At 57.5% G+C, this 27,688-nt stretch overlaps 1 protein-coding gene across 1 annotated transcript; it reads right to left on the bottom strand.

Moving 5' to 3' along the window:
• Positions 1–530: 530 nt before the first annotated feature.
• TMEM63C (transmembrane protein 63C) lies at positions 531–26,774 on the bottom strand. The gene is made up of 24 exons (XM_032188623.1): positions 26,742–26,774; positions 12,582–12,696; positions 12,153–12,373; positions 11,693–11,772; positions 10,307–10,394; positions 9,184–9,221; positions 8,648–8,790; positions 8,333–8,384; positions 7,974–8,082; positions 7,329–7,402; positions 7,112–7,192; positions 6,896–7,016; positions 6,658–6,791; positions 6,293–6,415; positions 5,699–5,852; positions 5,027–5,133; positions 4,255–4,341; positions 4,032–4,097; positions 3,774–3,936; positions 3,450–3,555; positions 3,163–3,330; positions 2,840–2,955; positions 2,429–2,500; positions 531–2,317 (listed from the first exon to the last, which is right to left on the bottom strand). The coding sequence occupies exons 3-24, from the start codon at positions 12,348–12,350 to the stop codon at positions 2,105–2,107; spliced, it is 2,493 nt and encodes an 830-aa protein (XP_032044514.1). The 5' UTR covers positions 12,351–12,373; positions 12,582–12,696; positions 26,742–26,774; the 3' UTR covers positions 531–2,104.
• Positions 26,775–27,688: the final 914 nt, after the last annotated feature.

Here is a 27,688-nt window from a genome sequence, read left to right as displayed (position 1 = left end):
TATGGAATGTTTTGGGAGGAAGGAGGGCAGCAGAAGAGCGCTGTCTGCTGAAACCTAGAGAAAAGCACCCAAAATGGCTTTTGTTGCTTCCCCAGGGCTTGCTGGCAGGTAGGGCATAGGATCATAGAAGCACAGAGTGGTTTGGGTTGGGAGGGACCTTAAAACCCACCCAGTTCCACTCCCCTGCCATGGGCAGGGACACCTCCCACCAGCCCAGGTTGCCCAAAGCCCCATCCAGCCTGGCCTTGAGCACCTGCAGGGATGGGGCAGCCACAGCTCCTCTGGGCAGCCTGTGCCAGGTCAGCTTTGGGGCTCTCTGTTGGTGCCCTGGGCTGCCCCTCACTGTGGGGGAATGGTGAAAGATGGGCAGGGGACCAGTGCCAAGGGCTGTGCCCTTCTGAGGTGACACCGCGGGGTGCTCCTCTGCTCCTGTGCCTTTACTGCTTCTGTGCCTTCCCCTTTACCTCCAAAAATCCCTCCCAGCCCATTCACCAGGCAGGACGCACGGGGTGACGACACCAGACAGCGGCTGGGTGAAGTCATTTTATTCAAGGCACGGTCATAGCAATAAATAACGAGAAGGTACAGACCTCTGGCACATTCCTACAGCGTGGCAGCCAAGGGCAGCCGGAGCCCGAGCTCCCCGGGACACGGTGCTGCTCACGGTACCTGCTGCCCCTCAGAGAGAGGCCACCGAGCCGCCAGACGGGGCCACCAGCATCTTGCCATCCGGGGCAGCCCCAGGACGAGCAGTGGCGAGGATGTCTGGGATCCAGGAGCCTGCCAGGTGGTTTTTTGGGTGCCACGGCCACTGCCTGAGCATGCAGGGGCAAGGGGTCGGTGGGGCTGCCAGTCCAGGGAGCTCAGACCCACGGCTCACTGCTGGGCTGCCTGTGACTCCCCCAAGGATTTGCACACCTTGCCCCCACACCCGACAGCCTCTGTAATGCTGGGCAGGGGAAGTGGCACGGGGTGTCCCCACAGTGCTGTCCCCTGCACACCTGTCCCCTGTGCCACCCCTGGGGATGGGCAGGGGTGGGGGACAGGGCACCCACCATGTTGCGATGCAAACATGAGTCCCCCTTGCAGGAGGAAGACCCAGATCAGCTCTCCCACATCCCAGGCGAGGTCCTGGGCATCACCCACAGGCACACACCAGCTTTTCTCCCCCACCTCTGCCCCATATCACAGCGGCAGAGTGGGGAGAAACTGCCCCTGGGTGCTGCCAGCACCCCTGTCTTTGTTGCAATGGGATGGAGCCGTGCAGATCCCCATGGCCTGTCCCAGGGGGAGCACGGGCAGCAGGAGCAGGAGGATGGGAGCCACCGTCAAAAGGCAGCTGCTGTCATGGCCACGAAACACACTCATCCCTGAAGACCCGAGGGCACAAGCACGTTGCAGCAGCAGAGGGAGGGCGTAGGGCAGGGCGAACCCCGCCAGGATGGGGGGCTCGGCGCCGCGGGAGAGCGGGGTGTGCGTTTGGAGGCTGCCCCCAGGAAGGGCAGCCGGTGCTCAGGCAGGCGTGGGAGCAGGAGGAGCTGCTCCAGCCCCGTGCACTCACGCAGGCCAAAGCACGAGCATCTCAGCAGCCCCCGCTTGGATCGGTGAAGCCCTGGGGGTGGTTTTGGGGGCTGGAGCCAGCACCCAGGGCCACGGGAAGGAGCAAAACAGCCGTCATGGGTAGCAGCAGCAGCGGGTGGGCAAGCAAAGGTTTGGCGTGGCCGAGAGGACATGCGGCTGCAGGCAGGGCCGCCCTCCTTTCCTTGCAGTAAGGTCTGTCGGGAGACCTCACCCCACGGGGCTGCACCTCCTCTCCCCCACCCAGGGCTGGCAGAGGCAGACAGGGCCAGGGGGGTACAGGGCGGCCGAGCTGCTCTGGGACTGCAGGGCCACGCCGCCTCGCAACGAACGGGCTGGGGACCCCCCTGCCATCAGTCCTGCTGCCCCCCTGTCCGGCATCACCCGTGCGTGGGGCCGTCAGCCAAGTGGGCACCCGTCGGTGCTGGCAGCAGGGGCGGTGCGAGGAGCTGGGGGCCGCGGGCGGGCTCCCTCCTGCCCCCTGCACGTCCTCTGCTCTCGGCTCTCAGCCCGGCAGCGGGGCTGCTCACTGGTAGCGGGGCTGGCTCTCCAGCACGGGGCCCGTCCTGTACTCGCCCTCCACCGTCTCCAGCTCCGTCTCGAAGCTCTGCAGGCCCCCGTCCTCTCCGTCCTCGGCCGGCTCCAGGTGGTTGCCCATGGTGCCATAGGACTGGTGTGCCGGGGAGGCCGCCGGCGTCAGGCTCAGCTCAGGCTCCTGCAGGACCGTGGCCACGAAGAGCTGCCCCGGGGGACAGCGGGGGGTCAGGGACCAGGGGCTGGGCCCAAGGGGGCGCATCCCCTGGGCTGGGAGTGAGCCAGGGGCTGCGTCGGGCTGGGTGGGGGTACTCACGTTGGAGTTGGGGGTGGAGGAGACGCTGCTGCGCTCGGCATCGTTGAAGGCGCCCTCGGACTGATCAGACATCTGGGGAGGGGAGGCAGGGAGGAAGCCGCAGCAAGGGGCCAGGGGAAAGCCAGGGGCAGCTCCAGCTTGGGGACACCGTGCAGGGGCCCCTCCGCAGCAGGACCAGGCTCAATCCCAGCCAAACCAGGATTTAACCAAGCGGGCCAGGAATGCTGCCTATGTCCCTAACCACGGCACCACCCAGCGCTGGTGCATCCAGGGACGGGGAGCTACCGTGTGGGTGCCTGAGCCCTTGGTCTGATCCAGGTGCAGCCAAACCCCCAGATCCCTCACTGCAAACACACCCCAGGGGACTGAGGGGGCATGGGGCGGGAGGAGGGAAGGGCTGCCCACGCTCACCTGGTAGCTGGATGGTTTCCGTGGCTGCAGCTTCTTCAGGCAGAGCCCAAAGAAGGAGAAGATGATGCAGGAGAGGAGGACCACAAAGGTGAAGAGGGTGACAGGGCGGGTGGGACCTAGGGCAGAGAGACACAGGGTGAGGACGTGAGCCTCCAAGGACATGCTGAGCCCCAGGCTGGAGCGTGCTGGGGGTGTTGTGAGCTCTGACAGCCCCAAACAATAGCTGATACCCCTGTGCTTAACTCAGGGGTGAAGCTCATCCCCCAGAGCTTCAGTCTGGTGACCCTGAGAAGTGGAAGGGAACAGCCCCGAGCTCTCCCTACCAAGGCGCAGGACAGAGAAGAAGAGCAGCCAGAACATGCAGAGGATGGGGGCCACCACGACCTGGCTGATGGCGGCGACGTGGAGGCGCTGGTTCAGCTTGGTGGGGATGTACACGTAGTAGATGTTGTACCGGTCAACCATGTGCTTGAGCAGCATGTAGAGCAAACCTGGCAGGAGGACAGGGGGTGTTTGGCGGCCGTGCCTCCCATGGGAAGCCCCCACATCGCTCCTGCAGGCTGGGACAAGCCATTCTCAGCACGGATGGGGACAGCAGGGCCATACTCACCAAAGGGGACGATGATGGGGCAGGTGATGCTGTAGGTCATGACGACGGAGAAGATGCAGCAGGTCCAGGCGTACTCCAACCCAAACTGGAACTGGTAGGCTTGGCTCTGAGGCACAACCAGCAGCGCCGTTACTGCCTTTGCCTCATCGGGAGCACAGGGTTGCCTCACCCCGCTTAGCCCCGCAGGGCCAGGGCCAGCAGCACACCTCGTGTGGTGGCTCACCACACAAACCTCCCACGGGACCGGGACAACCTGAGCTTCCCCAGAGCGTCCCTGCCGTGCCCGGGAGCTGTGTGTGCATGGAGGTGCCTGTGGCCACACACCCGCTTGATGTGGAGCCGCTCGGGCTCGGACTTGGCGAGGCAGAGGCGGGCGGTGTAGACAAGGAGGCCGGGGATGCGCAGAAGCTCCATGGCCGTCCCGATCAGGCTGGAGGTGACGACGTAGTTGACGAAGAAAGCACCGTTGTCTGGGAGGAAAACACACCTGCCCCGGGGACAAGGAGGGTGAGAGGACAGTGGGGATGGCGCCAGGCTCTGCCCCGTAGGACCCCGTGTCTTGGGGAGCAGCCCGGTACTCACTGGAACTTGATGTCGGCCTCGTCCAAAAAGTGCGTGTCGAAGAGCCAGCGGAAGAAGAGGTCCAAGCTAGGGGGAGCAGAGGAGAAGCTCAGAAAGAAGGGGGGGCGCAGAGCAATGTGGGGAGCATCCAGCCTCCATGTGTCATCAGTGGCTGAAACAGCTCCTGTCCCTCAACCAGAGGAGAGGAGCCCAGCGTGACCCCAGGCTGCCCGCTGGCCCTTACCTGGTCAGCCCCAGCGAGGGCAGGATGATGACCATGAACACCAGGAAGAAGAAACATTTGTGCATGGTGAGCTGGTTCTCACTTGACCTGGGGAAAGGGGGAAAAAGAGAACTTTGCACTCCTCAGTGGCAAGGCAGCAAGCAGGGTGAGAGGAGGCTGGGCTGGATCGAGGTCTTCAGCAGGGAGCTGAAACCAGCTCAAGGATGCCACGTGCCCTTGAGCTGTGCAGCTACTGGGGTGCTGCAGAACTTCTCCCAGACTGTGTGGAGTCAGGGGTGGACCTCCTGCCCCTCAGAGAAGGGTGGCAGGTGGTGGCAATGCTCCTGCAAGAGGTCAGCAGAGCAGGCACAGGGGTTTGGGCTGGCAGAGGGTCAAGACAGAGAGCAAACTGTAGGAACTGGGCAATGCTTCCTCTGCTATGAGACCCTGAGCATCCCAAACCTGCATGCCCACCATGGAGAGCTGGGATGTGCTTCCCAGGTCAGGACCAGGGCCCTGCTGCTGCCAGCCTACCATCACGTCATCCTTTCTGCAAACTTCTTCAGACCCAGCTTAAAGCCAGCTCCACCTGTACTCGTTTGAAAGTGTTCAGCAAGGAAGTGGCTCCTTTGAGTATGAACTGGATCTTTGTCCAGGGGAACGTCCATGGGGCTCTGTGGAGTCTCCCACACCACAGCCTGCCTCCCCGCAGGTTGGGTCTGATGGGTCCTACTGAAATTCCTCCCGTTCAACATGACCCTGAGCAGCCCTGGGCAGTGCAGGGCCCCGTTACCTTGTCCAGTGAGACTCGAAGAAGGCCGAGTAATAGACGAGGAACGGCAGGAAGACAGAGAAGGCCCAGAGCAGCAGCGTGGGGAAGAACTGGGTGATGATGGGGTTCTGCAGTAGGAAAGATGGGGAACACCCTCTTAGGACCCTGACAGCTCCAGGGAGCAACAAGCTGAGCCTGCCCATGCTGCCACTGCTTCACTGTGCTGGAGGCAGCTCCCTGGGCAGATGCACGTGGAGCATCCCCTCCCTGAGCAGGGACGCTGGTTCCAGGAGACAAGATCTCAAGAACAGCCAAGTGCACCATGGGCACGCACCAAGCCCCAGAGCCCTCCCAGCAGGAAGGGTCCGTGAGCAGGAAGGCAATGTGCTGCTGGCAGCATCTGACAGCTCCTGAGCTCTTCCCACCTCTCTCCTGCAGGAACACCAACCTGCCCTTCCCCATGGACACAGGCACCGATGCTCAGGTATGCCCAGGGGGCAGGACTCTGCCACTAGAACCACACACACGAACAGGACACCCAGGGGCGGGAGCTCTCCCTGCCCCTCATCAACGCCCATCCCACTGATGGCTCATCTACAGGGGCCAGCGCCGAGCTGGGGCTCTGTCCCTGCCATGGACAAGTGCTGAAATGCAGACCCTTCAGGAAGGCTGGTGCAGGGCCCCGGGAAGTACCTTGAGGCTCTCCACAGGCCGTGTGACATTGAACATGTCCATGGTATTGACGATGATGGCCGGTGTGGTGAGGAAGAAGAGGAGGATGAAGAGGCAGATATTAAGGAGGATGAATCGCAGCCACCAGGATGTGCCACGGACCGACAGGTTCTCCCTGGGAGAAGAAAGGATGACTTGGACGTGGTGTGGAGGAAAAAAACATGTGTCCAGGGTCTCCCAGCCCAGCCCTCCAGCTCTGTGTCCTGCTCCCCATGCTGACCACCCCGCAGCCCTTGCGCTGAGCCCACTCTCTCCCTTCTCCCTGCACTGCTGCATCACCACTGCAGAGCCCCCAGGGCTGGGTGTGACCACAATAGGGTCTGTGCCATCCTCTGAGGAGGCTTTGGAGTCAAGCCAGGAAAATCAAAGCCTGGCACTCACCCCGAACCTTGTCTGGCTGAGCCCTGCCACCCGTGGGGTGATCACCCCGGTCACAACTGGTGACTTCTGCCAGCTCTGGGCATGGGTGCAGTCCTATAGCTACCGGCGTGGGTTCCCCTTTCCAGCTGCTCGCCCTCCTTTCCTCCCTCTGTCCCTCCCACCACGGGGGTTCACCAGATGATATCGTTGGGTGCGGGGGCGTAGCGCACGCCCCAGTGGTGCGACTTGACCACGGTGGTGACGGAGGACTGCTGGGGGTGCTTGCGGCAGTGGATGTGGCTGTAGTCCTTCAAAATCCTGCAGGAGGGAGCCTGGGGTCAGGTCTGAACTGACAGCTCAGGACCCCCCTGCTTCTCACGAGCCCTGCAGCCCCTTGCAGGCAGCAGAGGCACAGCGGAGACAGACCCGTCAGCTGGATTTGGCCAGGGGAGCCAGCAAGGTGCCCCATGTCCCCTTCATTCCCCAGTGGTGATGACCCCATCCCACAGCACTGCCAGGCCGGGGACCGTGCTGGCAGCAGCAGGCCCGAGGGCACTCACACGGCCGTCATCCGCTCGTCCTGGAAGGTGACGAAGGCCATGTCGAGCCGCTTCAGCGTGATGCGGTTGCGCTCAGCGTTGAACTCGTCCGTGAGCTTCTCCTCCAGCTCCCCGTAGTACTGCTCGGCGTCCACCTGCAGGAGCAGCCAGGGCTGGGGCACGGGCCAGCCACCGCGCTGCCCGCAGCCCTGCCCGCGCTGGGGACACGCTGCCCGCAGCCCTGCCCACGCCACCCGACCTGCTCAAAGCCACAGAAGCGGCAGCAGAAGATGCGGGCGCAAGGGTGGGTTTTGATCATGATCTTCCCCTCTTTCTGTGCCTTGGTGGTGAAGTACAGCCTCCCCTTCATTGCCTTGCGCCTGCCGGGAAGCAGAATGAGAGGAGGGTTGTTCAGGGAGCTGCCTGCATCACGCAGACAGACTGACGGACAGCTGCGGGGTCCCCACGCGCTCACCTCTCCACATCCAGCTTCATCAGCTTGCGTACATCAAAGCAGAACTGGACGTTGGTGACGGTGCAGCTGGGATACGCCTCGCTGCGGGCACACAGACACAGTGGCACTGGGGGACAAGGCTGGGGACAGCCTCTCCTCCCGGGCCTGGGGCAGCTCGTGGCCAGCTCCAGGCAGCCCAAGTAGGACAGGGACGTCCTGCCGAGACACAGCTACTCACTGGAAATGCTTGATGATAAGGGACGGGTCTGTGATCTCCTTGGGGATGTGGGTAACCATCAATGTCCGGGCGACCTGGGAGAGGAGAAGGGGCAGAGGATGGGGCTGGGGCCCACAGGAATCTTGCAGTTGTCCTGCTCACACCAGATCATGCTTCATGGCCACATCTGCTGCGGTACAGATGGGGAAGGGATGTGCGCAGAGGGAACGGGCTCAGGAACCATCCTGCACTCAGGTGGGGGCAGAGGGAGGTGCAGGACCCACAGCCTTGGTCCCCTGGTGGATGTCCCACCCGCCAGGAGGCAGAGGAGAGCCTGAGGGCGCTGACTGCCAGCCCTGCAGCCTGGGTCACTGCAGAGCTCCTCAGCTGCGGGGACACAGCCGGACACAGCCACCCCACAGACAGCCAGATGCAGCCGAGCTTGCGTCTCGGTGACAAGGCAACAGTGGAAATTTGCCTGCAGGCTGCCAGGCTTTTTCCAGAAGCAGGAGAAAAACAACCTTGTCTTTCCCTGTCTGCCCAGGCCCCGGCTGTTTCTAAAGCTCTCCATACGTGCTTGGACCATCCTTTCCTCAAAGCACGCTCCAAGGTGTCCGTTTGAGCTGAGAAAGGCGGGGTGGTGGCTGTGGGGAGAATATCGCTCACCTTCTCGTTCTCTCTGTATTCCAGATGGATGGAGTGGTGAGCCATGCAGAGGATGGTGAGGATGAAATAGATGAGGGCAAAGATGCTGTGCAGCCACAGGAGACGGTCCCTGGAGGAGGAGAGGCCGAGATCAGCTCACGCTGCTGCGCAGGGACCAGCCTGGTACTCAGCACCTCACCCGTGGCCACCCCAGCCACCCAGCCAGGCCTCCCTGAGCCAGCTGCCAGGGCTGCAGACCAGGCAGCACACCCAGGCTGCGGGCAGTGCCCACAGACACACGGTCTCCCAGGCATGCCCTGCTGCTCACACAGCCCATTGCCCGTCACGGGTCGGTGCTCCCTGAGGCGGGAGCCACGTACTGTGTCGGGATGTTGGCGATGGTTGTCCGGCCGAAGTGTGTGGGGTTGTGTCCTGCAGGGGAAGAGGACATGCAGGTTATGGGAAGCCAGTGCACAACGCATCTCAGTGCTTGCAGGGCAAACAGTGCCTGTGGCCCCTCTTCGCTCCTCTCCTCCCACCTCCCAGGACCCCAGCAAGCCCTGCCACCCTACAGCTTGCTGCCTCTTTCTTTTCCTCCACCCTACCCCTGACAAAGGGGTCCCTCTGCTCCCTGTCCGCCCAGCACTGTCCTTGTGCTACACTCCCGAGCCACCCCAAGACTCGGGTGCACCTACCCAGGAGGTCCCCCGAGAAGTTGACGGGCAGGATGACGGCCACGGACAGCACGCAGACCAGCATCAGCAGGACCAGGAGGTGCCGCTGGAAGGAGAGGTAGGTGGTGGCGTCGATCCCACACTTGCTCTGAATCTCCTCATCCCTAGGGGAGAGGGGAGGGGGTGAGTGTTGGTGGTGCCTCCCCACCGCTGTCAGCACCACCTCCTCTCGCCCCCGGGACCCTGGGGCTCACTGTGGGGCTGCTCCAGCCCCACATCACCCACACAAACTCGTGGCATCCTGCCTGTGGTATGTGGGATTCAGGCACAGAGGGAATGGGGGAAGCAAACAGCCCTCAGGCTGCCATCTCTCCTATCAGGAGAGGCTGAAGCCCTTTCCTTTGGGGCAGGAGCCTGGGGTCAGCAGAGCCACGGGGGGCAGGCAGAGGGGAGCCCCTGCCCTCTTCCTCAGGGGATGTTTTAGCAGGGATGTTGGGCCACCACCCGCAGGCACCAGCTCCCTGGGCACAGCCCCAACACCGACGGCTCACACTTACTTCATCTGGTAGATGGAAATGAGCCAGGAGCAGAAGCCCTGGAAGGGAAGAGAGTCGGGATGAGCAGGACATGGAGACGGACCTCAGGTGTGGGTCTGAGGGGGCTCCACTCTGGGCTGAGCAGAGGCAGCACCCAGGGGCTGCCCAGCAGCCTGGCTGCAGCACTGGCCGGAGGCAGGTGCCCAGGGAGTACCCTGTGGGGTGCCCTCACCCTCCTGGGAGAGCTGACACCTCGTTCCTCCTCTTTCCCCAGCTTTACCCGGGGGTGAAGCTGCTCCTCACTGCATGCAGACACAGAGGCTTTATGCAGAGCTCCTGCCACACTCTGCTTCTCAAGCAATCCTTTTCTGTCTTCAACATCTGTTAGCCCCACAAGCCCTCTGGCATGTTTCCTGTTCCTGATGTGTCTGAAGAATTTAAGTACTTGTTTTTAAGCTTTCTACAAATGTCTCCTCAAACTCTTCTGCCGCTCCTCTGAGTGCATTTTACACCTAACTTGGCAGAGTTCAGATTTTTCTCATTTGGGAACAGCTTAACTTTTAAAAGGGTGCCTTCTTACATCTATTAATCTCTCTTAATCTGCTCTTTAGCCATGCTGGCTTTTTTGGTCTTTCTCAGTTATTTTTGATGAGCAATATACATTTGCCCAGAGCACCCAGTACCACGCCTTTAATTAGTCCTCTAGCCACCCGTAAGGATTTTGCTTCTTTGAATTTCCTGCTTTTTATTTTTTTAATAAATTCTGTCTTTTTTTTTTTTTTTCCACAGCCACAACAGTGACTGATTCCTGAACTTTTGTTGACAAAGAAAAAAAGAAAGAAACAAACAGCAGAATGCGTCGGTCCCTGCTTGTTTCTAGCAACACCTGTTTTATGCCTGATGCTGCAGAGAGGAAAAAGAGACACCAGCACAGTGATGCACTTGTGTGGAGAGAGGGGAGATGCAGGATGCAGGGGGCTCTTGGTGCTCGTGGCATTGGCAGGGAGGTGCTGGGGGGCAGCTTGGGGCTGCCTGTGTGGTGTCACCGGGAGCGAGTGCCCTGGGAACACCCCAGACTGTGATGAAGTGACCCAGGAAAGCCAAGAGCAGCTCTGGGCTGTCCCTGCCACGGCTGTGAGCTCACCACGTCCTTGTTGTCGGCATCCAGGGGGCTGCTCTCCGACGGGGACTTCTCCTTCTCGCTCTGCTCCCCGTAGAAAAGTGACGTCAAGCTTTGGAGGGAGGAAAGGAGAGGAGGGAGTGAGGCAGGGGAGAGGCAGCAGAAAGGAGAGGGAGGGCACCCACGGGAAGCCCCGCACTGAGCTTTTCCTCGGGGAGCAGCCTGGCCGCTGTGGGGCCGTGCAGACCCAAACGCAAGGTGAGTTTAGATAAAGTGAAAGAGGAGGGGAGGCAGGATGCTACAACAGCACCTGCACCCCAGGAAATGTCCCTCACCACGCATCCTGCACTGGGGCTGCAGATGTGATACCCCAGTGAACAGAAGCACCCCCGTTCACCTCCACGCTTGGCTCCAGAGCCCAAGCCCAGGAGAAGCTGGCAGGGGGAGACAGGAGTGGGGCTTTTGCCAGGCTTGCTCCCAGCCTCGCAGAGCCCCTGCGTGCACCCGCCTGCCAAAAGGAAGCTGTGCTGTTGCCTGGGGCGAGCCCTGCTCGAGCAGCACATCCTACTCAGAAACCTCGTCCAGGTGCTGCTTTCACCATGGCAACAGGATTTTTTTTTTTGTGGGATTCTGCACGTAGCCTGATGGATGGGCCAGGGGAGGGCCACCTCAGTGACATGAACACGTGTTACTGCTGCTGATCTCCCCTGTCCCCTCCTCTGGCCAGCTCTGCACATTCCTGAGGGGGCAAGGAGGGGGGGATGCATCTTGGTGCTATCCAAAAGCAGCTCTCAGGCCACTTTCTCTCCCAGGACAGGGCACTTGCTGGCACCAAGAGCCCCGTCACCAGACTCCCTGTGTCATTACTCACAGGAGCTCTGTGTGCTGGGAGTGATTTGGCTGCTGTGGACATGGGGGGAAAAGGAGAGGATTAGAGGTGCTGCTGGCCACCACTGCTGCCTGGATTAGGACAAACCACTGATGGGGTTAGGATGATGTCCAGGACCCAGGTCAGGACTTTTGATCAAAGAAGGATGCTCATATTGAGCAGCTGCTCCTGGAGAAGTAGACAGTGGGGCTGTGCAGCCACGGCTTTAATTCAGTCCTTGTCTGGCTGTACTGCTTAACTTGTTTGGGTAACAGTTCCTATTTCTTTTTCTCTTCCCTTAAAATTCTGTCCCTAAGCAAAGCCTCAGCTCTGAACCTGCAGGAGGGGTTCAAAGCTGGCCTGGGCATTCCCTCGCCTGCAGCACACAGTGCCCTTGCCCCCTGGCTGGGAAGGCTGGTCCCTCTGGGCACGGGTGGCCAGGCCATCGCCCCTAGCCCATGGGGACAGCAGCACCCTTGGGGCTCCTCCAGGGGCCGCCCCGTCACTTGGTCTCACCCACAGTGGCCTTGTGTCCTCCTCACCTATCGTTGTCCATCAGCAGCGCCAGGCGCCCATAGTCCCAAGCCGCTTTCCGAAGGCAGGAGAAGATCAGGAGGAGAAGCTGCAGGAGAAGGGAAGAAGGTGAAGGGTTTTGGGGTTTTGTCATGGGGTCTGGCCACCTCCCTCCTTCCCGTTTTCATGCTCGTACACAACTCTCGCCTCAGGACAAACTGCTCCTGCTCCACGATCTCACCACTGCTGCTGGGGGCTGACAGCACACACCACATGGCACAGGTGAACCCCCGTGGCCCCACACACTGCAGGTGTACCTCCACCACCTGCTATTCCTGGTCTCCCAGGGGTGCCTCCTCTGAGAGGCTGGGACATGGGGAACTGGGTTTACTGGCCAGGGAGGCCGTTCCAGCCCTGACCCCACGTTCTCCAGGAGGTCCATGGGCAGTGTTGCCCACAAACACAGCACCCTGTTCACGGCCTGCTCACCAGCCAGAGGATGAAGTTGATGGCGAGCACAGTGGGCACGCCACCGAAGGGCAGCCCTTGCAGGACGGTGCTGCGGGAGCGGGCGCTGAAGCATTGCTCCTCCGTGCTGTTCACCAGGGTGTCCAAGAAGCTGAGCACGTCCAGCGAGGTGGGGCCGGCACCGTCCGGCGCTGGGTCCACCGAGTACACGCTCTCCATTGGTGCCGTCACGGGGCCTCGGCCTGCAACACGGGGGCATGGGTGAGGATGGGGCAGCTTTTGCTTGAAAAGGGCTGGCAGGTGACCTTGGTGCTTCCCTAATCCCAGTCCCTCCCAGGGGAGGGCTGTGGGACAGAAGGCAGAGGGTGTCGCTGCACAAATCTCACAGCCGCCTCGTGTCATTTCCCCACGCTCATGAAACCCCGCGCTGTTTGGATGCCTCCATCATACCTGAGACAGGTCTCTCTCCACCTCTCCCCCTCACTCCTGGAGGCTGGGTTGAGCCATGGCTACCCTGGTGTGGTCAGCAGGCAGGAACGAGGAGCCAGAGCATTTGCTTGAGTTTCTGAGAATGAGAGAAACGACGACGTTAAGCAACAGGCAGCTGGGGCTGCACTTGCCTCGCTGCCCTCAGCCAGAGCTCCTCTTTGTGGGATGTCCTCCAGGCCTCAGCATCACGGTCTGTGTGATTCGAGAGTTGTGGGGCCTCCCTTCTCCCTTTCCACCAGAGCAGGATTGCTCCCTCCAAGATATCCTGAAGTCTTTAGACTTCCCCCCTTTCCTCTGGGAGCTGATAGCACAGGCTACAGCCATCGGCACTGGTAGGAAATGCTTGAAGTGGCTTGCTTCCAAAACATCTCCAACCACCATGTGGTGGGGGAAAGGATCCTCTCCAAACCGACAGTACCTGGGCCCCTGGGAACAGACACCCTACAGCAGCCAGTTAGGTCCCTAATGCCTCTTCCAAAAAGGATGCCTAGTGCTTTATAGGTAGATAAAGCCAGAGGGCTGAAGGCCCTGATTAGGGGAAGAACCGAATGTAATTTTGAAGTTGACCCTGTCCTGAGCAGGGGCTTTCAGAGGTGACCTCCAAGGGGTCCCTTCCAACCTCAGCTATTTTGTGTCTCTGTTCCTGAGGACCTGTGCTGCTGACAACACCTCCTGGCCTGTCTGGAGTGTGTGAGGAGTTATAGGGGTGCCCTGCCCTGTAGATGTGTTGAGCTGCAATGTTGTGACCCCAGCTTGTGCAAAGGCCACACGAAACCCCACTTGTGCCCATTAGCATGGACTCCTGTGAGCTTTGCATTTTTATCTAAATTCCAGACAACAGAGACTCTGCTGCAGGATGCTCATCGTCCACATGGACAGGACAGATGAAGCGCAAGAGGCACGGTCTGTTTAAGCAGTGACGGAGGATGCAAACACAGCCAGCCAGCACCTCAAGGGACCTGGATATGCGAAGTGTTTATGGTGTTTTTTCCCATCAAAACCGAACAGGATCAACTCTGCTTCAACACCAAAGGAAACCTGATTGAGCGGTCCTTGGGGAGCACAGAAAGAGCACGCACAGAGTGCCTCAGCCCAGAAAGGGGATATTCCTGAGCTCTACATGGCTTTGCTTTTGTTGGGAAACATTTGCTTCCGATGTGTCAGTGTGACAGATGGGAGACTACAATAGCACATGGCTTTATGTGCGCTGCTGTAGCCTCAGCCTCTCTCTCTTAGACCACGCAGCTTCCTAGCCGAGGAGATTACAGTACTTTCCTAAAGCTCTTGAGGGGACCAAAGACCCCATCCCACTGCTGAGCACAGCAGGTAGGAAGGGGTGCTGGGCAGGAGCTGATGGAGGTACAGGCCCAACACAGTGTCTCTGACCTTCTCATCCAGGGAAACGAAAGACTGAGGAAGAGAGGTTTTCAAACACAGTTGACAAAAAAAGGCTCTGACAGCCTGACAAATGCAAGCAGGTGGACACCAAGAATTCCCAAGGGATTCTCAACCCAAACTCTTGAGAGCTCAGGGTTCTCTTCATGAGCTTAAGAACCGGTCTCGGTGCTGGCAGTTTCTGAATTAAACAGAGACGTCAGCTGGCTCTGAAACCACGGGGGCCACTGGGGCCTGTGGCCAGGGTCGTCCCTTTCCTACAGGGTGCTCTCAATCTGTTCTGCCCATGTGCACATCTCCCTCCCTCCCCTCCTCGTGTAAACAGCAGAGCCATCACCATCTGGCATTTTCAGCTGCTAAATAATTCATTGCCTTTTTGTTAACACCAACAGCGTGTCTCTGACCGAGGGAGCTGCTGGACCTTCAGCAAATAATCAAGGAGACTCCTAGCAACCCCTGGGTCCCTCCTCTATCATCACCACTCCACGATGCAGCAGTAGGATCCTGCAGCTTGTTTCTTGGCACCGTGTTCCCTCTCCCAGGAGGAACATCCTGCCACAGGATGGCAGGTGAGGGGAATTGACGTGGAAATTGGCCCACGTTGGCTTTCCCTCTGAAGCTCTTGTTGCTGCCCTCTTTCCCCAGTAGCTGATTATATTTTGCTCCTGGTGGCCAAAAGCAATGGGTTTCTCCTGGAGATGCTGCTGGTCAATCCACTCCAAGCTCTCTTGTCCACAAGCCTGTTAAATGCAAACCTTCATCCACCCAGCCCAGCTGGTCCCTGTCTCCCCACCATTGTTTTTTCAATGCCAGAGTCTAACTGCAGAGAAATTTCAGGAGCAGGAGAGGCCTGAAGCCCCCAGGCTCCTCTCTTGGGCACATCCATCCGCACTGCCCAAAGGAGCCATCACATTGTGCTCAGTCCTGTAAAACTGCCCTTGTGGCAACTCACAGCTCCTCTGAAGCTGCTCTCAAGCTCATTTCCCTGCCTTTTCCCTGTTCCCTTCTCCCCCAGGTACCCAAACCGGTACCTTTCTGGACCATTTGTTCCAGCTAATCTCACCTTTTATGGTGCTGTTTGTCGACAAGCTTAGGCAAGTTTCATAGCTGCAGCACTACCATTAAAATAACCATTGGGAACAACCAGATAAATAAATCACTTAAATATCTTAGGAACAGCGCATGCAGCAAAAATGGCAAGAGGATATCGCTGCTCCTGTGCACCAGTGACAGCCTGAGCTCAGACCTGTAGGATGTGGTCAACCCCCCTCCAACTGAAGGTGACACCTTACAAAGCAGAGGTCCACACAGTGAGAGGTCACCTGGGTGCTGTAGGTCAGATTAAAGCTGCTGTTAACACACCCAAGCTAAATTTATGAGACAATTCAGCATTTTGCAGCACTCGGTAACAGCACGGAGAGGTCCAGCCAAGCCCTGAATCAGCAGAGCAGCCCCTAGTCCCAGCTACACCGCTGGCAGGGCACCTTCCTGCCATTGGGATTTTCCTGACCTTTACAGGGCAGTGAAGGAGATATGGTTGTGAATGACAGAACAGGGTGAGTGTATTCACATCTGGTGCTGTGAGGGGTCCCCGTTGGCTGTGCATGGGCCAGTGCCTCCGTGTGCCAGCTGTAGGCAGGCATCCCCCCGGGCAGGCACTGTGCCCAGGCAGTGACAGTGACAGCCACATGAGGAAACATAGGAGCAGGCAGGGCTGCAGCTGGAAAAATGAAGCAGTAACAGAGAGGCAGAAAGCAGAATATGTGGCCTAACCCATCAAGGTCTGAGTTAGAGGAGAAATAGGGTCAGGAAACATGCAGAATAACAGGAAAGGCAATCATTGCTTTTCCTCTTTGCGATGGCTGTGAATGGGCAGCGGATTTATCAGATTGGCCATTCAGAGTGATTTGCTGGATGATTTCTGGGAACCATTTGCAGCGCACAAGGTTTGCCTTGAATATTCGCTGCCCTGATTGCTTTGTTTACACACCAGCATCTGCTTCTCCTCTCCGGTTGGGTGGGCACTGATCCAGAGAATCAGATTTCCAATTAAATATAAAGGCTTTCTTTCATGTGGATGCAATTTTTTTTAAAATGTGTCTTTCCCTTTAAGCACCCTGCCAGCAAATTCATTTCCTAGGGTATTCATGGAAAGCTGGAGTCGCAAAACACCAAAACAAAGCCTTGGGATTGCCCAGCTGATTAAGCCAAGTTTCTCCGTATGCCTGTGCTCATTCAGCCTCTGTGTCCTGCCTGGGGAGGACGGGGACCACTCACATCTGCTGGTGGCAGGAAACCCAACTCAGCACGACTCGGGACCTCGGGCTGGGAAGTCTCATCCAGACCCTGTGCTGAGCTCAGCACAGCCTGGCAGAGGCAGCTTTGGCACCGAAGGGCACGGTGACCTCCCTGTCCCTGTAGCTCAGTGTACACGCTGTGGGCCACCTCCATGGCCCTTTCTCTAGGCCTCAGTGGGGCCTCGCTCTCCTGCCACCACTGCCACACACACTGAGGCTCCTCCAAGCCAAGGATGCTGCTGGCTTGGCACAGCTCACCCCGTCACATCTTGTCCCTTGCCTTTGGAAACCCACTGAGCATGGCTGCTGGGATGGTGTTGGCTGGCACCAGCCCTCTGGCAATGCTCCTGTCGAGGCAGGATCCTACACGGGTGCTGCTGCCTCTGCCACCAGCAGCATCCGTCTGCACTGCACTAGCCAGCACCCTGCGAGCTGTTCCTTTCCCTGGCCCCTCCATGTGTCTCTCTATCAGCCAGTCTCACACTGCCTGCTGTCCTTCCTGAAACCACTTTGGGAAGCCCCAAGAAAAGATCTTTTCACTTCCCTCCCAACGTTTGTAGCAGCCTCTAGCCCCTCCAGCCCCTGGGGAGGTTCAGGAAGGCCGCCCCTATGTCCTGTGTGGGGCAGGCGAAGCTCAGCCAGGTGACACGTCTCACCGCCTGGGGACAGAGAGCCCTCTGGCTCGGAGGACATCAACCATGTGAAAACGCGATGGGAAGAGCAACAAGGAGAGTCCTCAAACCCCTTGGAGAGAGCACAGAGAAATGGTAGATTGAGATCGTAGCTGGGCAAGCAGGAGAAGCTGGTGTGTGACACCACCACAGGGGCTTGGGGCCAGTGTTAAGGACATTGCCCCCAGGGCACTGCAATTTTACTTCTCAGATGTAAAATTGAGGGAGATTTCTTTATGCCAAGCCTCAAAGCACTGCCCTCTGCTGAGGCCACGGCACAGACGATCTTTCAGCAGAAGACTGTCCCTTCAGCAGCAGGATGGCCGCTGTGTCACAGAGAACAGGCACAGGCCCCATCCCAAGGATGTCCCTTGTCCCTGTATCTCCCCTGGGTGGTGGCCACCTCCTCACCCACTGCTCCCAAACTGTCCCACCAACACTCCCCATCTCAGCGCCGTGACCTGCCAGAGGGGGAGGATCGCTGCTCTGTTCTGGGGAGCCGGTTGAGGCCCTGCTCTCAGGAGCGGCGGGTTGCCACCACATTCAGGAACCCTGTGCAGGGACACATCACCCCAGGGGCAGAGCAGCTCTTCTCCCATTCCTCCTCCACGTGTGTGTGATCAGGAAGGAGACATAATCTGTGTGTGCTTTACACCCCAATGCCCTGCTGTGCACATTGGGTTTCCCCAGTAACGATGCTCAGCCCCACGCGCCATGCCTGGGATGTGCGAAGCACCGAGTGAACCTAAGGCCATGTTGACAGAGCTGCCACAGGAAAGGGTCCTCCTTGGGTCTTTATCACCTGTAAACCCAGTAACCAGTGGGTTTACACAACCACTTGTGTTTGGGCAGAGCCAAACCAGCATGTACTGCTCTTGTTTGGCATCAAAAGCCAAGGAAGACTTCTCAGGAAGGCTGCTGTGGGAGGTCGGGCACCGGGAGGCAGATTACCGCTTCCCCTGCCGAGGTAACCATGCTCAAAGAGATGAGGGTGTCAAGGCAGGCATGGAGGAAAGTGCTACCTCCTCTGGAAAAACACTCCCTCATGGAAATCCGTACGGAAAATGACAGTGGTTGTGTCCAGGCCCATTGCAGGTCACAGCTGCAGTTCTTAGACCAAAGGGTACCAGGAGCACTGCGGTCTCTGGAGATGCGGAAAAGGAAAAGGCAGGAGAGCAGCTCCTCCCTCCCCAGGTTCCTTTTGCTGCTTGGAGAGCGGTGGGAGGTGGCGAGGAGAGTGGGAGTTTCATGTGCTGCCTTCTATAAAGCCACCGGCTGCCCAGAGACTTCTCTCCATCTGGAGCCACCGGCACAGCCCCAGGCAGCACCGGGGAGGGCAGGGAGCCTGCCCGGGGCAGAGGCCAGGCGAGGACTGCGCCTGTGGCTGTGCAGCCCTCAACACCAGGAGGCTGGGGAGCCAAAGGAACCCCTGTCTGAATGCCCAAATCCCACCACGGCACACTCCAGCCACTGTTATGGGGCTTCACCCCCAGGACCACCAAGCGCAGCCATCACAGCTCCCCCAGCACTGCCTGGGCTCACCCTGCCCCTATCAGCCACAGCCAGCCCTGAGCATCCTCACCCCACATCCACATGGGGCCGGTCTCAGGTGGGCAGCATCGTACTGGTCCCGTTCATCCCTTCTCCCTGGCCACCTCCCTGCGTGTTGCCCTCCGGGGAGGCCTCCACCCCCGGCTGCTGCCAGCTGCCCCCTTGGGCTTTTCTCCTGAGGTTCAAGCATCTGCAATGTTCCCTGCAGCCGATTCTGCTCCCAGAGCAAAGAAACCCTCCTGCCCTGCTCAGCTCACCTCTTTGCAAGCACAAAAGCTTCTTCCCGAGAGCTGTGGATTACAGCACTACACACACACTCACATAAGATGCAATTTTAGAGCATTTGCAGAGCTAGAACACTTTCTATCGCCTGTGCTCGCTGCCAGGAACAAAGAGTGAGATTTGGGCTGCAGCGGGAGCCCACAGGCACACCGCTTGCCAAACCTGGCCCCGGCGAGGCTTTCCTCCCACCTCTGCCCAGCTCCCAAGCAGATTTGGGTAACACCAGCCACCGGGCTGAATCACACCGCCCCGAGCGCGTGGGAGCTGGCAGCTCAGCTGAGGCTGCGCCCCGGAGGGTTACACAACGGGGACGGCCCCGCGGTCGCTGCATCCAGCCTCGCCCGCGCTGCAGGGATTAGCTCTCAGCCTAGGGGTTTGGGTCAATAGGGCTGCAAAGGGAAGGGGAAGCCTTTGATGGTGAACACGGCAGCCTGGGAGGTGAGGGCAAGGAGAGAAAATGCCCCCCAAAGCCACCTCTGTCCCCTGGGGACCCATCCGTAGGGAAGGGAGCAGGACCCACCAAATGGACACCTTCCCCCAGTGCACGGATGAATTTGGTCCTTGAGCAGGGAGAAGGGAGGAGGCTGAGCCAGTCCCCCAGCCTCCTGCAGCCCCCGGGGGGAGATGAGATGAGCGGGAAGCGGCTGCTGCGGAGGGAGGTGGCTCTCCAGCAAGCTGCAGCCGTGGCTCCATAAGGCACGCACTGTTCTGGCCTCCTCCTGCTGCACCGGGTGCGCCGGCGAGACAGCTCGTCCCCATCACCGATGTGCCCCCTTCCCCAGGGGAATCCCCCAGCCACCCAGCATTGCCCCAGCCGCGTGCCCACCCTGCAACCAGAGGGGACACGGGGAGCCGGGCAGCCCTGGAGCACCAGAGATCAGAGGGGGATCCAGGGGCTGTTGGGATGGGAACGTCAGCGCATCCCCAGGCAGCAGGAAGGGGATGAGATGTCTGCTCCGGCCATGCCCGCTGCCCAGCTGCGGCACACAGCCAGCACAGGGGCCTCGGGAGTAACAGATGTGACAGAGGAAAACAGAAGAAATGGCTGATTTCCCGTTGGGTTGAGAAGGAAGTGTCTCATCTGGGCACGTACAGCGGCTGGGCTGGGAACGGGACGAGGTGTTGGGAGGAAGAGAAGCCGTGGGCCAGGAGGTGCAGCATCGCCCAGCAGTGGGGAGGCTCTGTGGACAAGTCACCCTTGGGCTGTCTGGGACCAGGGAGAAGGCCAAGATGGCCAGTTTTAGGGGAGGGAGGCACAACAACTGCCCGCAGTTTCTCCACACAAGGTTGCCTTTCCCCACAGGCAGAACTGCCTCACCAGGTGGGCGCTGGGGAAGGCTGGCAGCCCCTCGCCCTGCTCAGCAGCACCTGCACCAGGAATGCAGTTGGTCAAAGAGATTTGGGGGTCCAGGCAGGGAGCAGCGACCCAGACACAGTCACTGCAAGCTTCTGCACAGCTCAGATGCAACTGGAGGCCAAGCAGAGGCCAGACAGGCTCTGCATTTGTTTTGGGAGAGGCTCAGGGATGCAGCGCTGATACCAAGGGATGCTCGCAGCAGCTGGAGTGCTCTGGCCCAGCCCAAGCTCCAACTTTGGGGTGGAGGTACTGGGCAGTTTGTGCACACTGCTTCCATCCAGCTCTGGGAAGCATCTCCCCACCTACAAACACAAAGAGCCTGCAGCTGGCTTAGCAAACCTGAGCTGAGCGTGCAAGGTAGCTGGGTGAGGCAGCATGATAGCAGCCTGCTGACACAACTGATCTCTCCTCAAGATCTATCTGAGCCATGGGGATCAGAGAGCTTTCCTTGGTGCCTGGGCTCCTGTTCAGGGAGCGGGCACTGAGCAGTGAGAGCAGGATCAGACCCCAAGCCCAGCTCACAGCGCCCACCACCCTTTAAATGCTGCAGGCAATGGGCATATGGAACCTTCTTCTGCCCCCTACCATCAGGCTGTCCCCCAAAATACCAAGCCCCATCACGTGTACAATGAAATCCTCTCTCTGCTGAAACCAGCAGCAACACTTCTTTCACCAGGACCAGAAATTCATCTCATTTTGGATGGAAAGAAACCTCACAAATTTGGCTGCAGGGCCTGTCTGAATAAACTGGGAGGTATTCGGAGGAATTCCTCTCACGTGTAGCTGCTGGGATGAATTGATCCTGAACCCAATGATTACCCTGGAGCACAAGTACAGTTATAGTCGTGGCATAGCAATTATGGCATGGCAATATTCAGCATTATTTTTATTATAAGTCCCATTACCAGAGTTTTGTATAACTTGGCTTAACCATATCCGTGGAAGCATTCATCCCCTTGTGAGATATATGTTCATCTGATTCGTGTCAGTATGGAACAGTGCTAGGGCCGCATGGTATGATGAATGTGACCTTCTGTCTTACATACCCTTGTATAACCACAAGTCTAAGAAAAACAGAATGGTTAATGTGTATAGTTCTTGTACCTTGCAAAGGAATATTTTAACAATTCGTGTCAATAGAGAGCAGTTCTGTCTGTCTCTGGGTCCTGCACTGGCAATTTAATTCTCCCACAGATGTGGTTTCTTCCCTTTCCTCCCAGTGTCCCAGTCTCCCCCTCATCATAGTCAATTTATCAAATCTTCAGAAATATTCCTCAAATCCATGAGCCTATTTGCTTTTGTTATTCCGAACTCTTATTCCTAACAGTTACAGCCTTTTTGCCTTCTTTGTGGTTGATTTAGCACTGCTATAGGTGTGACTGCAGTGTCCCTGTGAATGGCCTGTGAGGAATGTTTTAACAACACGAAGTGTCAATAGAGAGCTATTTGTATTTGTATGTTCTTTCTTTGAAGCCTCTGATGTCTGGGGGTTTCAGAACAACTGCTAACAACTAGTGACTGTTATGGGACACTATGCAAACCCCTGATATCTGGCCAGGTGGCCAGGAGATTAAGGAGAAGAAAGAAAGAAGCTGAAGGACGGCTAGAAGACAAAACTTGCACGGGACGCTGTGTGAGCTTTTGACATGCTGCCAAGGAGTACAAAGGGGAAGGACAAGAAAAAAACCTGAGAGGAAGACTACGAGCCTTCAGCATGAAAGACCCCCAGAGACCCCCAGGGGGACCACCGGAGACTGATGCACATGCTCCAGTAGGAGGGTTTGGATCCCGGAAGCTAATTATAATAACCTGTTTATTTTAGAAGTAGTAATGAATACGTATCAGCCTAGGAGCATAAAAATCAGCTACTTGATGTAACTGGTGTGCGTCTAGGTGGAGCGGAGACTCCCGACGCATCCAGTGCTGTTTGCTTACCTCTATTCTTTTCATAAATTGTAAACTTTGATTATAATCCTATTTTGGGACTGAGCAATTTATAACACCCTGACTTCCCTGCAATGACTGAACTACTCTAAAAGTCTTTAAGATGTGACACTCTCAGGAGGCGGCACAAGCGCCGCAGCTGTTATTAGTATTATTCACTTTGTTGCTGTTTTTGTTCTGTTTCTGAACGAGGAAGAGTTTGATGAAATTTCATGGAAGGAAACACAAGAAATTAAAAACTTGGATGAAAGAAAATTAAACTCAATGGAAAGCTCCCCAAAGAAAAACCCAATGAAACTGCCTGATCAGAAGATTAGTAACAGTGTAATATGAAAGGAAAAAGCAATAAAGAGGACTTGGAACCAGAACAAATAAAAGAACCATGGCTCTCTGAAACATACCTGACATAAAAGTAATCACATTTTGTCTGAGCTAAAAACTTTTTAAATTAAAAGACAGACAATTCAAAACTTGAAATTATAACAAGCTGCATGCTAAGACTTCAGATCACTGTAATCTGTGAAAAATAAGTAGAAATTTGTGCATTATGTCCTTGTTGCCAGAGAGATGCTCACTGCCTAAGCACCAGGAATTAAAACCTGATGAACTCCAAAATCAGTTCTGACTGCAGCAACCTTTTTTAAAGAAAAAAAAAAAAAAAAAAAAAAGAAAGCTTAAATTAATTAATACAGTGATTAGTTTATTAAAAGTTCAGAAAATTACTGCAAATTAAAGCAGAAGAGCCTTGTTGCCTTTCCAATCCCAATAAAAACGAAGCACGAGAGGAGAACCTCTGCTAGTTCTGAATTCTTAAAAGCCAGAAATGATCTGATCATATCAGCAGTTCTATTTTATATCTCCTAAATTCTAATTAAATTCTGTTCCTATAATGGAGTCATTATTGTTAAATCATTACTTATACAAATAATGCTTTCATAAACTTTTTAAAAATGGACACATACATTTTAGGCTGTTTTATTTAACCAACTAGGAACCATTTTCCAATGCTTATTTTCTGCATTTTGAATACAATTTCATTTTCCACTGCAATATAGTGGGACCAATTTTATAATAAAGAATGAGGTGAAATCTAATAGCGATGTGTCACCATTTTCTAACACAAGAACCACAGCCATTAGGAATCCTTGGGGATCACACTGCGGTGACTGAATCACAGACATGTTGAGGCTGGGGGGCACCTCTGGAGACCTTCCAGTCCGACCCCCTCAGCTTGCCAGCCCTAGCACCACGTCTCCACACCTCAGCCTTTGCCACCTCCTATGGAGGATCACCTAGGACTGGCTAACACAGGGTCCCCAGGCCTCAGCTCAGGTACCAGCACCCAGATACCCTTCCAAAACTACGGTTCCCTCAACTGCATCACCTCTACCTTCTCTGAGTTTTGCTCTCCCCCACACCATCCAACGTGGCACACCCAGGGGCTTGTTGTCCCAAGCTGTCCCCAGCTGCCTCCCACCACCTCCCAGCTAACAATAAAATGAACCCTGCTGGAGCCCTTTCCACTCTCTCTTAGGAGGAACTCAGAAGTACATGAAGATGTATTTTCCCACCTCTCACACCCTGCCTTTTAGCACTCGGGGGTGCAGTGGAGCTTGGCTCACTCAGACCCTGCCCTCCTCTCAGCTCACCCACAAACTATCTACAAATAACGAGACATCGATGCTGAGCAATCATGAGGAAGCATGTAGGGGACTCAGGTCACACAAAGCTTTCACGTGCTCCCACTTTGCTCTGGTACTCCATTTTAAACACATCTTTACCTGAGATCAAACTACAACAGCTTTAGAAACTCCTCCTTGGCCTAAGTGGTACCCGCAGCCTCTCATGGAGGCGGTGCTGGGAGCTCCACAAATGACCCTGGTGCTGAAACGCTTCCTTACAGTGGCATTTAAGCTCCCCAGAGGCTGAGCAACATTACAGTAATTTCAATTAGGAATGCGATTTCTCAGCCAAAGAGGTTTGCTCTGCAGCCCTTAGCATGGATGAAGCTCCTCCACCCATACAGCCATCTGCTGAGAGGGCCGCACCGGGACAGGCAAAGCAGGACCAGGTGGGGGCTCAGGCTTAGGTGGACCACCAGGGGAACCAAACCCAGTGAGGAGGTGCAGGAACCACCACAGAGGGAAGAAGAAGCAGGGGTTGGGGCAGCAGGATGGGCAAGGGGAGCTCAGGGATCCCCAGCTTCTCCATCCCACCTCCTCCTGCCTCTGTAGAGGCCGTGCAGGATCCGCCCTGCCCCGTCGCACCCATTAGCCACCAACAATCGTGCCCTCAGCTGTGGGAATGGCAGTGCACAGCTACCTGGCCCTGGTCATTCACATTGTTATAATGGTGTGAGTAAACTCAGGCCATTGTTGCCACCTAATAACGGGTGATCGCAATCAAATTACCAGCCCGAGCAGCAGTAACTTCAAGGCAGTTTTTAAAAGGCACCTTAAAGTGTAGGTAGATGCCACGTGGGATCTTCAGAAGTGCTGAGACACCTTCTTGCTGGGGGTCTTACAGCTGTTTAGGGACTGAATGCAATAATGAAGAGCTGGAGCTAATTGAGGCTGGAGCTGAAACCAACCCAGAGAGCACAGATATGCTCCACTGCTTCTCCTGAAACCATCTCACAGCGAAACTGCTCCCGATCTGAGCACAGCAGATAAGCGATGCAATGTTTTCTTCAAACTTAGGCCTAAGTACGCTAAATATATTTACAGCAATTAAACTAGGTAAGGAGAGCTGTTTCACCAGACACAGAAGTGATGACTGCAGAAGGCTTTGGTGTTTATAGGACTCATCGAGGAGTCAGCATTTCCACGGCAAGCACAGTGATGTTTTCGTAAGAGTTTAGGTGATTGACTGATTAGTTTAATATCAATTGAATTCACTGGTGGGTGTTAGAAACATCTCTCCCTCTCATTGCCGCTTTGGTAAAGCTATCACAGTCTGTTAAGACGGGGGTATTTCCTACGAGGAACATTTCAAGGCAGCAACACTCCTCCCTCTACAACTCTTCAGATTTCGGCTCTGAATCCCGCTCCCTTTACCTCAGGCCACCAGTCCGCGTGGCAGAAGGACTGCGTCTGTTTGTGAGGGCCCAGGGACTGCAGGCAGCAGCGCTGTGTGCCCCCCGCAGCACCCGAACCGGGGACATACTGGTTAACCTGGCAGGGTGCCTTGGAGAGCAAATACAGAGGGATCCGAGTGTTATCATGCAAAAAAGGGGGCTGAAGGGTGTTCAGATGCGCTTGCAGGAAGACAGGAGCCGAGATGCTGCCGTGGCGAGCAGGCAGAGGTTGAAGCTTACAGGGAAGCCGGAAAAGCCCATATGTGCTATGGAGTCAGAGGCTGCAGGGGTCGGGCGGCCTCCACGCTTTTATTTATTACTCATTTGTTTGCAAAGGGCTGTTTGCCAGGCTGCTGGAGACAAATCCTTCCTGCAAGAGCTGCCCCTGCCTCCCTCTCCATCTGCCACCCAGCCCCGGGCACCACTTCCCAGGTGGCCAGGGGGAAACACCTGCCCCTCCGGCTGCCGGTCCGGCCTCAGGGCCTCTCCTCTGCCTCGTGCTTCTCCCACACCTTCCTCCATCTCTCCTCTGGACAAACACCATTTGCCAGTTTGGCAGCCAAAATGGCACAGGGTGCTTCCCCTCCACTGCTCAGACAGGCTGCCGGGCTCGTCACAGCATCGTAAAACCCCAGCGCGAGGCAGGGCAGGCTGCCACAGCGCGAGGTGCTTGCTCCTACCTCGCCTGCCCACCCTGTGTCCCCCTCACCTCCTGCCTCCGCGTCCTCTCCCCAGTGAACTCTCTGCAAGGGGAGAGGCAGGCACGCAGATCAGCCCTGGGGATGGCGGATAAACAGTTAAAAGCAAAAAGATGATCATGCAGAAAAAAAAAATCCTTCGGCCAGACAAAGGTCTCTCTTTCTCCTGGATAACACCCATTGTGTCTGGGAGGTTTCTGAATTACACCCTGGGGGGGGTGCAGCACCATGGCCGTGAGAGACAGGGGATGGCAAGGCCTCGATCTGTGGGCAAATCTGTCTGTGGTCGTGAACTGGGGGACAGCAGCTCGGCCAGAGAGCGACCCCACAGCCCTTCCAGCTGGGGCCAGATGCTGGGGGGTGCGATGGGGAGAGGAGGGGAAGCCAAGGCTCCCCTGCTAGCACGGAGCATCTCCGTCACCATCAGGTGTGGCGGCTGGCCTGGGTGCCCAGGATGACGCGGGGACGGAGCAGCAGCCGTGGCATGACACAGCGGCGGGTGGCATCTCACCACAGCGGGGGCCAGCAGCACGGGCGCTCGGAGGGGCTGCGGCTGGCTCCCTGCGGCTGCCCCCACCTTGCTCGGGAGGCTCGGGGAAGCCCCCGCAGGCGGCTGGGCCGCAGCCACCCATCGCCCAGGCGCTGCTTAGAGCCACCCGGGTGCGCTGCCCGTCTTGCAGCCCGCAGCTCAGCACCCCAGCTGCCCGCACACCTCCCGCAGGAGCAGCCCCGCAGGGTGCCTGGAGCGCCCCGAAGGGGGCCCAGGGGCTGCCCCCCAACAAGTCGCATCCCCCCCGGCCCCGAGCATCCTCCCCAGCCCCCCGGCGGCCGCCCCCCGCCCGGCACTGACCTGCCCGGGGCCCGGCCCCGCTCCCGCTGGCTCTGCGCAGCGCCGCCTTCCTCCCTTCCTTCCCTCCCTCCCTCCTCCCCTCCTTCCCTGCCCGGCCGTGGGGTGCCCGGCCCGGCACGGGCAGGGGAAGGGGAAAGGGAAGGGGAAGGGGCCGGGGCCGCCGCTCCGCTCCGCCCCGCCGCCCGCCCCGCTGCGGCGCCCGCTCCCCTCCGCCTCCTTCCCCGCCGCCTCCCCGGTGCTGCGGAGCCTCTGCCGGGGCCGTGGGGTGGCCCTAAAAGCTCCCCTTCCCTTAAAGCTCCTCAGGGCTGAGCCTCTGAGCTGGCATTCTGCTGAGCTGGGCGCTGCTGGAGCCGTGCGGAGCGCAGGCAGGCTTCAACGCAATGCCTTCGGGTAAAACTTGGCTGAAAATGAGACCTGTGTCCCCGAGCCGTGACTCCAAGGAGCTACCACAGCCCAAACAGCATGAGTAACGTGTCAGGGACTAGCCCAAAAAAACAAGGGCTGTCATCTCTCCGTCTCCTTCAGCTCCAGCAACACGCAGGGGGTGAAGTCACTCGGCTCGCCCGCTCACCCTGACACACCAGCGCCAGTCCTGCAGCATCAGCGGGGCTCCGGGTGAAATCTTGACCCCTGAGCAGAGCTGGCGGACCCGAGCAGAGATGGTAGGGTGCCCTGCTCCCAAGTGAATGAACACCAGCTCCCCTCCCTTGGTCCATCAGGGGGACCATGGGCAGAGGTGACCGTCACCCACGGGGCACCCCATGTGTGTGCATTACAGTGGGGTTTCTCACCACACCGTGGGTCGGGCAGAGGAGCCCTGCACACAGTGCTGGGTTAGCGCGCCCTCTGCACAGCCCTAGATCCACATCCACAAGGCTTCCTTGCCTGCAGACTGTTTTGAGGACAGAATTACCTGTTTCCTGGGAGATATATATTTTTTTCTCATT

The sequence above is a fragment of the Aythya fuligula genome, chromosome 5, assembly GCF_009819795.1.
Source record: "Aythya fuligula isolate bAytFul2 chromosome 5, bAytFul2.pri, whole genome shotgun sequence".
In the NCBI taxonomy this organism is placed as follows: Eukaryota; Metazoa; Chordata; class Aves; order Anseriformes; family Anatidae; genus Aythya; species Aythya fuligula.
This window is presented reverse-complemented; position numbering and strand designations above follow the sequence as displayed.